The sequence below is a fragment of the Coregonus clupeaformis genome, chromosome 12 (genome assembly GCF_020615455.1).
Source record: "Coregonus clupeaformis isolate EN_2021a chromosome 12, ASM2061545v1, whole genome shotgun sequence".
Taxonomy (NCBI): Eukaryota; Metazoa; Chordata; class Actinopteri; order Salmoniformes; family Salmonidae; genus Coregonus; species Coregonus clupeaformis.
Genome location: NC_059203.1, coordinates 40,480,810 through 40,494,069, shown reverse-complemented (window position 1 = coordinate 40,494,069; position 13,260 = coordinate 40,480,810). Strand labels below are relative to the sequence as shown.

General features: G+C 45.5%; 2 protein-coding genes and 1 pseudogene across 3 annotated transcripts; 1 reads left to right on the top strand and 2 right to left on the bottom strand.

Moving 5' to 3' along the window:
* Nucleotides 1–461: 461 nt before the first annotated feature.
* LOC121577660 (fibronectin type III domain-containing protein 10-like) lies at nucleotides 462–2,858 on the bottom strand. 2 transcript variants are annotated; one of them, XM_041891430.1, is made up of 2 exons: nucleotides 2,571–2,858; nucleotides 462–2,325 (listed from the first exon to the last, which is right to left on the bottom strand). In XM_041891430.1, exon 2 carries the CDS (start codon nucleotides 2,139–2,141, stop codon nucleotides 1,017–1,019), a length of 1,125 nt encoding a protein of 374 aa, XP_041747364.1. In that variant the 5' UTR covers nucleotides 2,142–2,325; nucleotides 2,571–2,858; the 3' UTR covers nucleotides 462–1,016. The 2 variants fall into 2 exon arrangements, with proteins under 2 accessions (XP_041747364.1, XP_041747365.1); XM_041891431.1 differs by having other exon boundaries at nucleotides 462–1,317.
* A 4,972-nt stretch (nucleotides 2,859–7,830) lies between these two features.
* LOC121578783 lies at nucleotides 7,831–9,078 on the top strand (annotated as a pseudogene).
* A 1,964-nt stretch (nucleotides 9,079–11,042) lies between these two features.
* LOC121578782 (olfactory receptor class A-like protein 4) lies at nucleotides 11,043–12,740 on the bottom strand. The gene is made up of 4 exons (XM_041893163.2): nucleotides 12,477–12,740; nucleotides 11,837–12,100; nucleotides 11,413–11,667; nucleotides 11,043–11,255 (listed from the first exon to the last, which is right to left on the bottom strand). The coding sequence occupies exons 1-4, from the start codon at nucleotides 12,738–12,740 to the stop codon at nucleotides 11,043–11,045; spliced, it is 996 nt and encodes a 331-aa protein (XP_041749097.1).
* Nucleotides 12,741–13,260: the final 520 nt, after the last annotated feature.

Genomic DNA, 13,260 nt, shown 5'->3' with positions numbered 1-13,260 from the left:
TGTGTAATGATCATGCTGTTTAATCAGCTTCTTGATATGCCACACCTGTCAGGTGGATGGATTATCTTGGCAAACGAGAAATGCTCACTAACAGGGATGTTCAGTATACATCTCTACAGCCAGGAGAAGGTAAGGCAAATAGGAATCATTCTTGGGTGCCTGAGGGTGCATTGTTGACATTAATTAAATTAACCCTCTCTGAGGTAAAAAAGGAAGAAATCATTAAATAAATTACCTACTTGGCTTGCACTTATTACTTACCACTGAACAGAGGTAATCATAGCGAATATATTTTTTATTTTATTTAACTAGGCAAGTCAGTGAAGAACAAATTCTTATTTACAGTGACGGCCTACACCGGCCAAACCTGGACGACGCTGGGCCAATTGTGCACCGCCCTATGGGACTCCCAATCACAGCCAGTTGTGATACAGCCTGGAATCAAACCAGGGGGTCTGTAGTGATGCCTCAAGCACTGAGATGCAGTGCCTTAGACCGCTGCGCCACTCGGGAGCGCAGCGGTCTAAGGCATTATAACTGGACTCCAAAGAAGAGAGGAATCGTTCTAAATACTGGTTCATAACGTTGCTCAACTATGGAACATGTTTCACTCTTAGGTAGGTCTACTGACTAGCAGCTTACTATCGCTAATACAGAGCACTTTGATTACTAGCAGAAAGGCTAATGAGATAAATACACGAGAGGAAAATAAACACACACATTAATGCACACACAGGGAATTCTCTGACCCCTATCATTTGAAAAGTATTTAATACTACTTGAAAGTGTGGTGGTCTGTTGTGAGGCTTAGTTCATCATTCTTCCACAAGCTTGCAGATTGGTGTGGTGTGTAAGGTGCAATGCCCTGAATCTGAGTGAGATTTTTATTACGTGTGTGTGGGTGTTCAACCACAGTATGTTACATAAATGGGTTTTTAGTGTATTGATTTAGTTGTGGGATTAAAATAAATGAGTGTGATATTGTGGAATAAGGTTACATGTTTGTGTGAGTGACATTAGTGGTGAGAGTGTGTGTGGTATGTGGAGTGTGAGTGCTGTGTCGTGGGGCTCATGATGTTCTCAGTGATGTATGCCACCAGCAGACAGATGATGACCAGCATCACACATATGGCTCCTCCCACCATTGTCATGGCAATCACAATGTCCTGCATGTCCAAGGGTGAGACAGTGAACTCCACACAGTCCTCCCTCTGGCCTGCTCCTTCTGAGTGGGGCGGTGGGGTCAGGGTGGAGGCAAGCGGATGCAGGCAGATGCGGTAGGGGACGTTCTCATGCAGCTCAGTCAGCATGAAGTCCCTGCAACCAGAGCCAAGATGGGTGTTAGCACACTCAAACTGGGTGTAGCTCCCGTTCCACCAGCAGCTTAGCCCAAACCCACCCCTTCTGACACGTCGTCCACTGAATACCCTCTTTGGTGGGGCAGTCACAAACCTGCTCTCTTCCCCAAGCCCTGTCCCAGGGGCCCCTTTCTGTCCCTCTACACTTGTTTCTCTAGTCTCTGTCTCTTGTTTACGTAGGTCATGTCCAGCTGTGTTTCCTTTGGTTGTCCCTTGAGCCTCTCCCCTCAGATCTTCGTATGTCCACTGTAGCAGCACGCTGCCGTTGGTCAAAATGTTGGCCACCAGGGACCCTCCTGCAGACGGAACAGTCCGGCAGTCTCCACGACGACACCTGAACCCCAGCTGTGTGTGTCGAAAACACAGCCGCCCCCCGATTCCCCCTTCCATCACCCGGTAGGCACATATTGGTGCCACTCCTACATCCATGGCCCAACCTGTTCCACCTTGCACATGGTCTGGCCTGCCAAATATCATAGTTGTGCCTGTATTGCCTCTACTGGTTTTGATGGAGATAGTGCCATTCCTATGGCTGAGGTCCCCCTGCGGCTTTGGTGTGCCCATTGTTTCATTCTTACTGAAATAATCAACATTGTAGATATGCTGTTGGCCAGAGTTTGGGGAGACACCCACGTCCTTCTCGCTTCCCTCGTCTGATGAAGATGCTGATGGTGATTGCGCGTCGCGGCTGCCGCGTGTCCAGTTGGAGACGATTGTCGCGCGGCACACACAGAACAGTACTGCCGAGAAGGCAACCAGGGACAGCCGTGGTTGGCCTTTCATTTCTTCTCCTCTTACCAGTTCACTTTCACTGTATTTAGTGCAAATGCATAGTGGACAGCACAGTTACTGTCAGCGGAGATCCGAGGCGAGAAAGGGAGGTACGGGGGCAGGTGGCTTCCATGACACAATCGTACACCACCATCAATGCGCTGTATTCCCCCGATATGTCCAGCACAAGAACAATCTACGATAAAATCGGACAATAAAAATGATATACCATAGAATACTAGATGGATGATTGATACAGACCACACTTTTAGAGAATGAGCCAGACTATCACTTACGCATGCTTTGTTTTAAGCCATACACCAAATGTTGGTTATGCACACAACTCAACAGACCAATATTAGGTCACACCGCTTATTAGAATGGTTCATGTAAACAGCAATCAATGTAAGATGCAATTTGGCTATTGAGAAGAGAACTTACATGTCTAGGTTTTCGAGAACGAAGACGGCGGCAGTTATCTTTTCAGTCACCTTTGTCTCAGTCTTGTCTGGCTGTCTTTGATGGTTGTCGTGAGGAAGCATGTGCGTTTGTGTGTCTGACAGAATGTTTGTAGCGTAGTCATCAGCGGTCAATTACATGAGTCATCATTTCAAGTCCCCACTCCAATCTTCATCTCCCTGCCACCCTTTCTGTTTTTTTGTGCCTTTCCATCCTTCCACCCATCCGACCTTCCTCCATTTAACTCCCACTCCTTTCTCCCACATTGTGTTAGGCTGTAGTCGTCAATGCTGCTGTGTGTAGTATTTTGTCCATGCTATCAAGTCATGCAGCTTATTGGAAATGCAATATAATGAGATTGTTTTGTGCAAAAAAATGTGTTTCTTATTTTCAGGCATCATTTTCTTGTAATAGCCTAATAAGCATGATACATTCATACTTATTCAAAATTGTAGCAATTAACTCTGACAAGAGTTGATAACACATTCGTGATGAGATAGGTAGATGTTACCAATACTAACTAGCATCTGGTTATTGTAAGTGGTAGGCTATAATATAAAGGCTATAGTTTGTTTTGATGTGATGCAATTTCCAAACCTACAGCGACCTCAAGTGGTAATAATTGTAGTAGGTCTACAACGTTCTAGAACACAAACCTAGGTTTCTTTTGCACACTTTCAAACACTTCTGAAGTTTTTGATGAAACATTGTCTGTTTAGTTAAGCAACCTCTTTAACTTCTTTAAAATAGTATAATTTTTGGAATGATTATGCAGAATTAGAACAAGGATAATCAATCTAAATACACATTCATTGCTTTGTTGAGGAATAGCCTAATCATCATATAGGTAATACAACTCACAGTTTAACAACGCCTAATTGCAGTTATAATGGTCACAAAAAGCTTAATATCTATCTGTGAAGATCTTTAATTTGAGAACATTTAATCTGTGATCAATTTCGACTCAGCAGTTCTATGTGGAGGTTATTGAAGGTAATGATTATATGTCCATTCCCAAAAGGAAAAAAATAGGCAAGCCAGCAAGCTAGTAGTGCCAAGGGAGAGGACCGGAACAGTGTGATTAATGAATAATACTGCAGCATCAGTGGAGGGGATGGTTTTAATAAGACCCCTGGGAAGGCCCTGGGGAATGCTGGGTAAATGAGTCTAATGATGCCTCTCTACGATCCGCCCCTCTGAGCAATGGGAGCTAACAATGTGGGGGATCATGACATAACACACAAACAGCTAAACATACACGTATGGGCCAACAGATATCTGCCACAATCACATACCCCTTTTAAAATGGGTAGATTTCACCATGTTTTATTTGTTTGAATTGACAATTTACAGTCAGGTTTGTTACAGGGCAACCAAGAAATACATGTCTGGACCCCCTCTCAAATGAGCTAAGATTGGCATGAAACTATTTGTATATCTTTTATAGTATAGACGGTATCAGGTGTTAGTCAGCCTCACATGTCTTGTTGATGTGGCCTGTGGTATGAGTTGATACACTATAAATACAAAAGTATGTGGACACCCCTTCAAATTAGTGGATTCGGCTATTTCACCCACACCCGTTGCTAAAAGGTGTGTAAAATCGAGCACACCGCCATGCAATCTCCACAGACAAATATTGGCAGTAGAATGGCCTTACTGAAGAGCTTAGTCACTTTCAACGTGGCACCGTCATAGGATGGCACCTTTCCAACAAGTCAGTTCATCAAATGTTTGTCCTGCTAGAGCTGCCCCGGTCAATTATAAGTGCTGTTATTGTGAAGTGGAAACATCTAGGCGCAACAACGGCTCTGCTGCGAAGTGGTAGACCACACAAGCTCAATGAACGGAACCGCCAAGTGCTGAAGCACGTAGCGCGTAAAAATCGTCGGTCCTCGGTTGCAACACTCGCTACGAGTTTCAAACTACCTCTGGAAGCAACGTCAGCACAATAATTGTTTGTTGGAAGTTTCATGAAATGGGTTCCTATGGCCGAGCAGCCGCATACAAGCCTAAGATCACCATGCGCAATGCCAAGCGTCGGCTGGAGTGGTGTAAAGTTCACCCGCCTTTGTACTCCGGAGCAGTGGAAACGCGTTCTCTGGCGTGAGGAATCACACTTAACCATCTGGCAGTCCGACGGACGAATCTGGGTTTGGTCGATGCCAGGAGAACGCTACCTGCCCCAATGCATAGTGCCAACTGTAAAGTTTGGTGGATGAATAATGGTCTGGGGCTGTTTTTCATGGTTCGGGCTAGGCCCCTTAGTTCCAGTGAAGGGAAATCGTAATGCTACAGCATACAATGACATTCTAGATTATTCTGTGCTTCCAACTTTGTGGAAACAGTTTGGGGAAGGCCCTTTCCTGTTGAAGCATGACAATGCCCCTGTGCACAAAGCGAGGTCCATACAGAAATGGTTTGTTGAGATTAGTGTGGAAGAACTTGACTGGCCTGCACAGAGCCCTGACCTCAACCCCATCGAACACCTTTGGGATTAATTGGAACACATACTGCGAGCCAGGCCTAACCGCCCAACATCAGTGCCCGACCTCACTAATGCTCTTGTGGCTGAATGGAAGCAAGTCCCCGCAGCAATGTTCCAACATCTAGTGCAGGGGTGTCAAACGTACGGCCCGCGGGCCGGATTCGGCCCGCAAACGGGTTTAATCCGGCCCGCGAGATGATTTTGAAAAAAAAAAAAATGCGCTGCAATTTTTCAATAAAATAAACTGCTGTTCCAATTGCGTCCAATAGCAATTGCGTTAAGCAAGCAAACTGTTTATACCGGGGCAGAGCAAGTAGGTCAAGCACGTGCAGCCAATGAGCTACTTTGTTTTGCCCGCGATATTTATTACGGCTTCTACTTTTAACATTATGTGCTTTGGCACCCTCATTGCCCCAATATGTCTCTGTCAAAAAAGAGAAAAGTGGACGCAGAGTGCAGAGTGTTCCAAGAAAAATGGTCATCCTATTTAATCACGGAATTGAATGGGAAAGCTGTATGTTTGGTGTGTTCAGAGCATGTTGCAGTGCTGAAAGAATATAACCTTCGTCGCCATTATGTGAGTCTTCATGCCGACAAATATGACAACTTTCAAGGACAGCGGAGATGAGAGAAGGTGAATGAACTGTTGGCGGGTCTGAAGAAACAGCAGTCTGTGTTTACTCACAGCCGAGACATCAGTGACGCTGCAGTGAAAGCTAGCTACCTCATTGCTAATGAAATCGCAGTGGCTTCAAAACCATTTAGTGAGGGTGAATTTGTAAAAACATGCATGATGAAGGCAGCGGAGATTGTGTGCCCTGAAAAGCGGCAGGCTTTTGCAAATATCAGCCTGACAAGAAACACAGTTGCAGACAGGATTTCCGATCTTTCAGTGGATTTGGACAGCCAGTTGAAGCAAAAAGTAAAGTCATTTATTGCGTTTTTCGGTTGCAATTGATGAAAGCACGGACATTACAGATGTTGCACAACTGGCCATTTTTTCATCCGCGGAGTTGATGACACATTGACCGTCACCGAGGAGTTCGTGGAGTTGGTGCCGATGACAGATACAACGACAGCAGCTGATATTTTTACCGCACTCGTCGGCGCGCTGGACAGGGTCGGAGTGGACTGGTCCCGCGCTGTCAGCCTGGCTACAGATGGTGCGCCCTCAATGATCGGGAAAAAAGCAGGCGTTGTGACAAAGTTCAGAGAGAAAGTGCAATCTGCAAATGGAGGACGTGATTTTTTTACTTTTCACTGACTTTTGCACCAGGAGGCTTTGTGTTGCAAGTCATTAAAGATGGATAACGTCATGAAGGTGGTCATCCAAACTGTTAATTTCATCCGTTCCAGATGCCTGAATCACCGTCAGTTTGACAGCCTTCTCAGAGAGAAAGACCACATCTATGGCCTGCCATACCACACTGAGGTAAGATGGTTAAGCCGAGGTGCTGTGCTGAGGCGTTTCTTTGATTTACGAGAAGAGATTGAACAGTTCATGGAAGAAAAGGGCAAACCAGTGTTAGAATTTCATTCCGCAGAATGGATGCCGGACCTTGCATTTATGGTGGATGTTACAGAGCACCTGAATAACTTGAACAAACAGCTGCAAGGGCGCAACAAAGTTGTCACGCAGTATTATGACAGCATACGTTCTTTCAAGTTGAAGCTGTCATTGTGGGAGACGCAACTTGCCGGTGGTGATGCAGCTCACTTCCCCTGTCTGAAAAATGTGTGCCAACATGTGGCAGACATGAAGCGGTTCAAAGATAAAATAACTGGACTGTTACGGGAGTTTGAGCAACGCTTTCAGATTTATGTTTATATGTTTTTATGTTGATGTGCTATTGTTTTTAATTGATTTTATTTTATTTGTATATTTAACCCATTCTTGACTCTGTGGTTCTTGCACTTGTTTGGGGAACAGGATTTCATTATTTTTATCTACATTTCTGCCTGAGAAATGACACCCTGATATAGTTCTGTGATCTGTGAAACAGTTCTGTTAATCACTGAGGCATTGTGTGTTTGTGTGTTCTTTTTCTTTAGAATTTTCAAATAAACTTGAGGTGTTTTATGATTAATAGTGATGTTGTGCTTGTACTATTTTGGACACACTGTCCTCAGGCTCCAGCTTTATGTTGTATGTTGATCGTATTAAAACAAAGAAAACAATCTGAAGTTGTTGTTTTTAAGTTATATATACCATGATTTTTCCGGTCCGGCCCACTTGGGAATAGATTTTCCTCCATGTGGCCCCTGAGCTAAAATGAGTTTGACACCCCTGATCTAGTGGAAAGCCTTCCTAGAAGAGTGGAGGCTGTTATAGTAGCAAAGGGGGGACCAACTCCATATTAATGCACATGATTTTGGAATGAGATGTTCGACAAGCACGTGTCCACATACTTCTGGCCATGTAGTGTAAGTGGTGTGTGTGTTCCCTGCTGGCCAATGCAGTAAAAATCTGCATACCTAAGCAGCAGGCAAGGGCATGGAAGGCATATCTAGGTGCCTAATGATTGGAGTAAATTTACCCTAAGCCAGGTCAGCAACACTGAAGATGCTGAGTTTGTTTTTGTGATGGCTTTGTTTATGTATGAGTGTGTGTATGTGTCTATATAAATAGTTCACAATTGACAGGATAGAGGCAAAGGTAGAATTGACACCCTGGAATAGTAACTCTCACCACTGTAGAGATATACATATAGGCAATGAATAACACAGAAATAGTGGCACCATGCTGAGGAGGAAATGATTTCAAAGATCCTCAATGTAGATGCTATTCTGTTTGGGTTGCTGGTCTTCTCTGGAATCCTGTGAAACATACGGATCATCCGTGTGGTGAGGAGAGAACTATCAAAGAAATAGAACTCTAATTGCCAATAGCCATGGAATATCTCAGCCTGAGATAACATCACACAGTAATTAGTATAATAATTAATTATACTCTCTCTCTCAGGTGTTCGTCGGCCATTGAAAGTCTGTCTCGTCGGCTTCCTCCCTCTGACACAATCCTGGTGAACCTGTCGCTGGCAAACCTGCTGACGTCTCTGTTCTGCACGGTGCCCATCTTTGTGTCTCACCTGGGTCTGGACGTGTCCCTGGCCCTGGACTGGTGCCGCCTCTTCTTGCTGCTGTGGGTGTGGTGGCGGGCCGTGGGCTGCTGGGTGACTCTGCAGCCCACGCCAGGGGCTGTGGGGCCCCTGGAACAGCAACGCAAACAGAGGAGGATGTGGGTGGGCCTGGAGCTGGTCTATGGGGGTCAACCTGGCCTTATCCCTGCCGGCGCTGGTCAACACCACCCACGTCCACGGCAACGCCACGGTGGAGCTGATGGTCATCAGCTGCACCACCAGGCCCCTGCTGGGCTGTGTGTAGGAGTTCCCCTCGGAGGAGCAGGGCTCGGCATTCACCTCCAGCTCCCTGGCCCTCAACGAGGTGGCTCCCCTGGTGCTGATGGTGGGCACCAACATGGTTATGCTGTACACACAGGCCAAGCACATCTGGGCCGTCACCTCGATGGGAGAGGGACGCAGGGCGAGCTGGACAGGCATGTGGTCAGTGAACGCAAGGCTGGTCATGTGATCATGATGCTGTTTGTGGTGTGCTGGGCCCTGCAGGTTGCGGTGGTGACATACTATAACCATAACGGGGGGCACCATGTGGAGGGGTTGCTGACTGTATCCCACTTCTCTGCCTCTGTTTGTGGACTTCAGCCCCATGGTGGTGGCTCTGGGAAACGGCAGCTGAGGAGGAGGATCATGGGGATGATCGTTGGCTGTGTTGACAGGGTCAAATGTCAACGGGAGGAAGTAGTGGAGGAAAGGAAATCTCCGGACACAAGGGGAAAGAAGGCAAAATAAACTGTGTTCACTATTCAGTAGGAGAGAGGTTATCCAAGTAGAGGAGAGAGTTAAAGCAAATATAAATGTATTTTTTAAAAATGTGACTGAATAAATGAGTACCACTTTGAATGGAATCATTAAATAACCAGTGCTTGCCTCCCCCTCAGTCTGTGTTTGAATGTCAACATGTACAGTTGAAGTCGGACGTTTACATACACCTTAGCCAAATACATTTAAACTCAGTTTTTCACAATTCCTGACATTTAATCCTACAAAAAATTCCCTGTCTTAGGTCAGTTAGGATCACCACTTTATTTTAAGAATGTGAAATGTCAGAATAATTGTCACGACTTCCGCCGAGGCTGCCTCCCCTCCTTGTTCGGGCAGGTTTCGGCGTTCGTCGTCACCGGCTTACTAGCTGCTGCCAATCCATTTATCATCACTCCACTAGTCTTGTCTAATTAATCACACACACCTGGTCCTTATCCCCAATTATTAAAGTCATTGTATAAGTGTTACCTCTGCTTCCTTGTCTGTGTGGGTGATTGTTTGTTGTGAGCTGTGTGTAGCTCGGTTGAGCTATCCTTACCTTGTTGCCAGGGTAGAATTTTCCCCTGTGCCTGAGTTTTGTTGTCGCATGCTTGCGCAACTGTTTATCGACGGAATAAACTTTTTGGATGCGTATTACTCTCCTGCGCCTGACTCCTTCTATCACACACATCACAATAATAGTAGAGAGAATGATTTATTTCAGCTTTTATTTCTTTCATCACATTCCCATTGGGTCAGAAGTTTACATACACTCAATTAGCATTTGGTAGCATTGCCTTTATATTGTTTAACTTGGGTCAAACGTTTCAGGTAGCCTTCCACAAGCTTCCCACAATAATTTGGGTGAATTTTGGCCCATTCCTCCTGACAGAGCTGGTGTAACTGAGTCAGGTTTGTAGGCCACCTTGCTCCCAAGGATGATCCAGACTTGTGGAGGTCTACATTTATTTTCTGGTGTCTTGGCTTATTTCTTTTGATTTTCCCATGATGTCAAGCAAAGAGGCACTGAGTTTGAAGGTAGGCCTTGAAATACATCCACAGGTACACCTCCAATTTACTCAAATTATGTCAATTAGCCTATCAGAAGCTTCTAAAGCCATGACATTTTCTGGAATTTTCCAAGCTGTTTAAAGGCACAGTCAACTTAGTGTATGTAAACTTCTGACCCACTGGAATTGTGATACAGTGAATTATAAGTGAAATAATCTGTCTGTAATTAATTGTTGGAAAAATTACTTGTGTCATGCACAAAGTAGATGTCCTAACCGACTTGCCAAAACGATAGTTTGTTAACAAGAAATTTGTGGAGTGGTTGAAAAACAAGTTTTAATGACTCCAACCTAAGTGTATGTAAACTTCTGACTTCAACTGTATATAAAACCCCTGTATCAATAAGTAATAACCCATCCAATAAATACCTTAGAACATTTAAAGTAATGGAATGTTTAATCTCACATTCTTCAAAAACAGATCCTGTTGAACTGTTGACTCCCTCTCAATGAGCTTCATGTAGAGGAGCCTCTGGCATAAACTGTCTCAGAGATTGGGAGATGGTACAAATAAAGGCCTTTAATTTGACTGGTTTTTAAAGAGCAAACAAGACAGAACATGTAACAACAACTATCTATAGCTAGGAGTGCCCTCTCACGTACAGTCAATACATAAAAAACATTCTGTCGCTGACTAAAGGGCAGGTTGCCAGAAATAAATTGTGTTAACGTAGTCTCACGGACAAGTACAGATTAACACATTTCATTCCAATGATGAACTCCACAACCTTTTCTATTAAACTCCTCCAAACAACTGAACGTGCAATTCCTCAGTACTGATGAATCAACAGAAATTGTGATAAAAAATAAATGAATGGGTTTGTCTCTCATAGTGGCCATGTTAAAATAGTCTGACCCTGGAAGAGAATCAAAATGGTTGCCAACGTATACAGAGGAATGCCAACAACCATGTAATTCTAATGTATTGTTAGGCTATGTTAAGGCAAGTGTAATATTTGTATTCCACTGACGTCCCCATAATGTCAGTTGCAGTGTGTGTGTCAGGGTGTGGGATCTGTCAGTGAGTAAGAAAAGACTTAATGACAGCACGCAGCCGCCGGTGACCCACTGCCAGCACAATGGGCGAAATGGCGATGAAGATGGTGTTAGCAAAGCGAGCTATAACCAGGAGGAACCCGGCTGACGAACCTCGGTTGTAGTTGAAGTAGTTTATAGAGATGATGCTGGTTCCCCATGACGCAATGAAGAGCACGATGAGGGCTAGAATCACCTGGAGAGAAAGGGAGGGCAGGGAGAGAATTATTTTTAACGACAATAGCAATGTTACAGGTACAAATCACATGTTGTATTTCTTTCCATCCAAAATAAGCAGGCTGCAGGCCACACACAACAAGGCATCATTCTGAATCCCCTCCAGTCTCTCTCACCTTGGCAGCCCGTCTCTCAGCCGGTACCCTCTTGATGACGGGCGCGTCCTGGGTCATGTGTGCGGGGTTGCGGGTCCTGCCGTGGGTGTAGAGCGTGTAGAGGGAGCCCAGGTTGGTGATGGCCATCAGGATGATAGGCAGGATCTCGTGGATCACCATGGAGGTGGTGGCGTAGGCCAGGCCGTCGTAGCTGGAGGGGAAGTTCCACACACAGCCCAGCAGGGGGCGCGTGGTGCTGCTGACCACCATCAGGGTCTGGAGGGGAGGGGGAAGAGAGAGGAGATAGAGGAGAGGAGGAGAGAGGGAAGAGGAGATGGGATGGGAAGAGAAGGTGGAGAAGGGGTGTAAGACATTTTCCCACAATTCAAAGAGGAACATCATCACAAATGTCTATCACTCTGCTTATATTGAATCAGGGTCCTACCTCTGTGCTGTTCTTGTTCCCGTTGGTAGAGTAGATATGTGCAGGTATAGCATAGATCAGGTTGAGGGACCAGATGAGGCCCAGGCTAATCAGGAGGGTCTTGGGGGGTCTGTGGGGCCCGTGAACAGTCCCTGGGAGAGGGGCCACACGCCTCAGTGTCTGGAAGTGGAACGCGCTGAGGAAGAGTGTTGACCACACGTTGACTGAGCGAAGCCACACCCACACCCCCATCAGGACATGACACCAGTCTCTGGAAGAGTTCAGCTAGAGAGAGAGCTGGGTGTCAGTTTTTATGTGTGTACACAATAGTGCCGACCTGAACAATGGTCTTATCAGTAAGTATTCCACGGTATATTGTCAGATTGCTTTCTTGTCTCACATCATATCTCTAGTTACAGACCACACCACCCTCCCTAGCCCTTGCATTTTAAAGTACCATTCCTCAAAGACTAGCTCAAATCTCTCCTATATCTCAAATACCAAATCCCATAATCACAACCCTTTTACTTAGAGGCCAAACCACACACAATCCGCATACCTTCCTCCCCCTTGTCTCAAGCACCCACATACAGCCCTCATTCTTCATGGCATGCCCTACCACAGTGCCCGACCCCAGTCCCAGTCCCATCCAGCTCCTTACCTCCATCCCCAGGTCAGAGATGACCAGCAGGACGTTCCTCAGGACAGACACCAGCAGGTTAGAGAGGGCCATGTTTATCAGGATGATGTCTGAGTTATGTCCTCTACTGGGGTCTTTGAACACGCTGTCCCCGATCACGCCAACCACCGTGGCGTTACCCACAATGCCCAGCAGGACCAAGATGATATAGAATACGGTCTGGGTGGGAGACGTGGTGACACGGAGACCCACCCCCACCGGCTCCAAGTCTCTCAACTCCGGCATTGGGGTCTCTATCTCAGCTACAGAATTAGAGTTAGAGTCCTGGGTAGAATACTCTTCAGTCTCTCTGCATCTTAATCTGTTTTCCCAGTTTGTTATCAAAAGTTTATTCTAAGAACAGTTATATTCCAGTAACTGTCTCCTCCATTCTATCTGGATCCTCTAGTCCACTGCTAGATGTTTTATTCCGAATGTGAACACCCTGTTGGTCATAGACCATAAATACAAATGTGCAAAACATATATATTGATTGCTTCCCATCTATTAAAGCTACACCTGTATAGACACTCCCTATTTTTGTAGCATTCAACACAAGCCCAACCTCCTGCAGAACTACCAATGTAAAATCACCATGGACACCAGATAAATACAAAGTAGTTCCTGCCATACCCATCTACCTAAAATCACAGCAAATGGGTCTTTCCCTAGTTACCCAACCAACCTGTGCTAGGTCAGGTGTACTGTACCCACTGGGCACAGACGTCAGTTCAATTTCTAGTTTTGATTTAAAATTGGTTGAGTT

Bases quoted from the DNA above. Each gene is read 5' to 3' on its own strand.
- LOC121577660 (XM_041891430.1), bottom strand. From the start codon at position 2,141: ATGAAAGGCCAACCACGGCTGTCCCTGGTTGCCTTCTCGGCAGTACTG.
- LOC121578782 (XM_041893163.2), bottom strand. From the start codon at position 12,740: ATGCCGGAGTTGAGAGACTTGGAGCCGGTGGGGGTGGGTCTCCGTGTC. The intron at 12,101-12,476 runs GTAAGGAGCTGG...CTCTCTCTCTAG, and splicing joins TCTCTGACCTGGGGATGGAG to CTGAACTCTTCCAGAGACTG. The intron at 11,668-11,836 runs GTAGGACCCTGA...CCTCCCCTCCAG, and splicing joins GGAACAAGAACAGCACAGAG to ACCCTGATGGTGGTCAGCAG.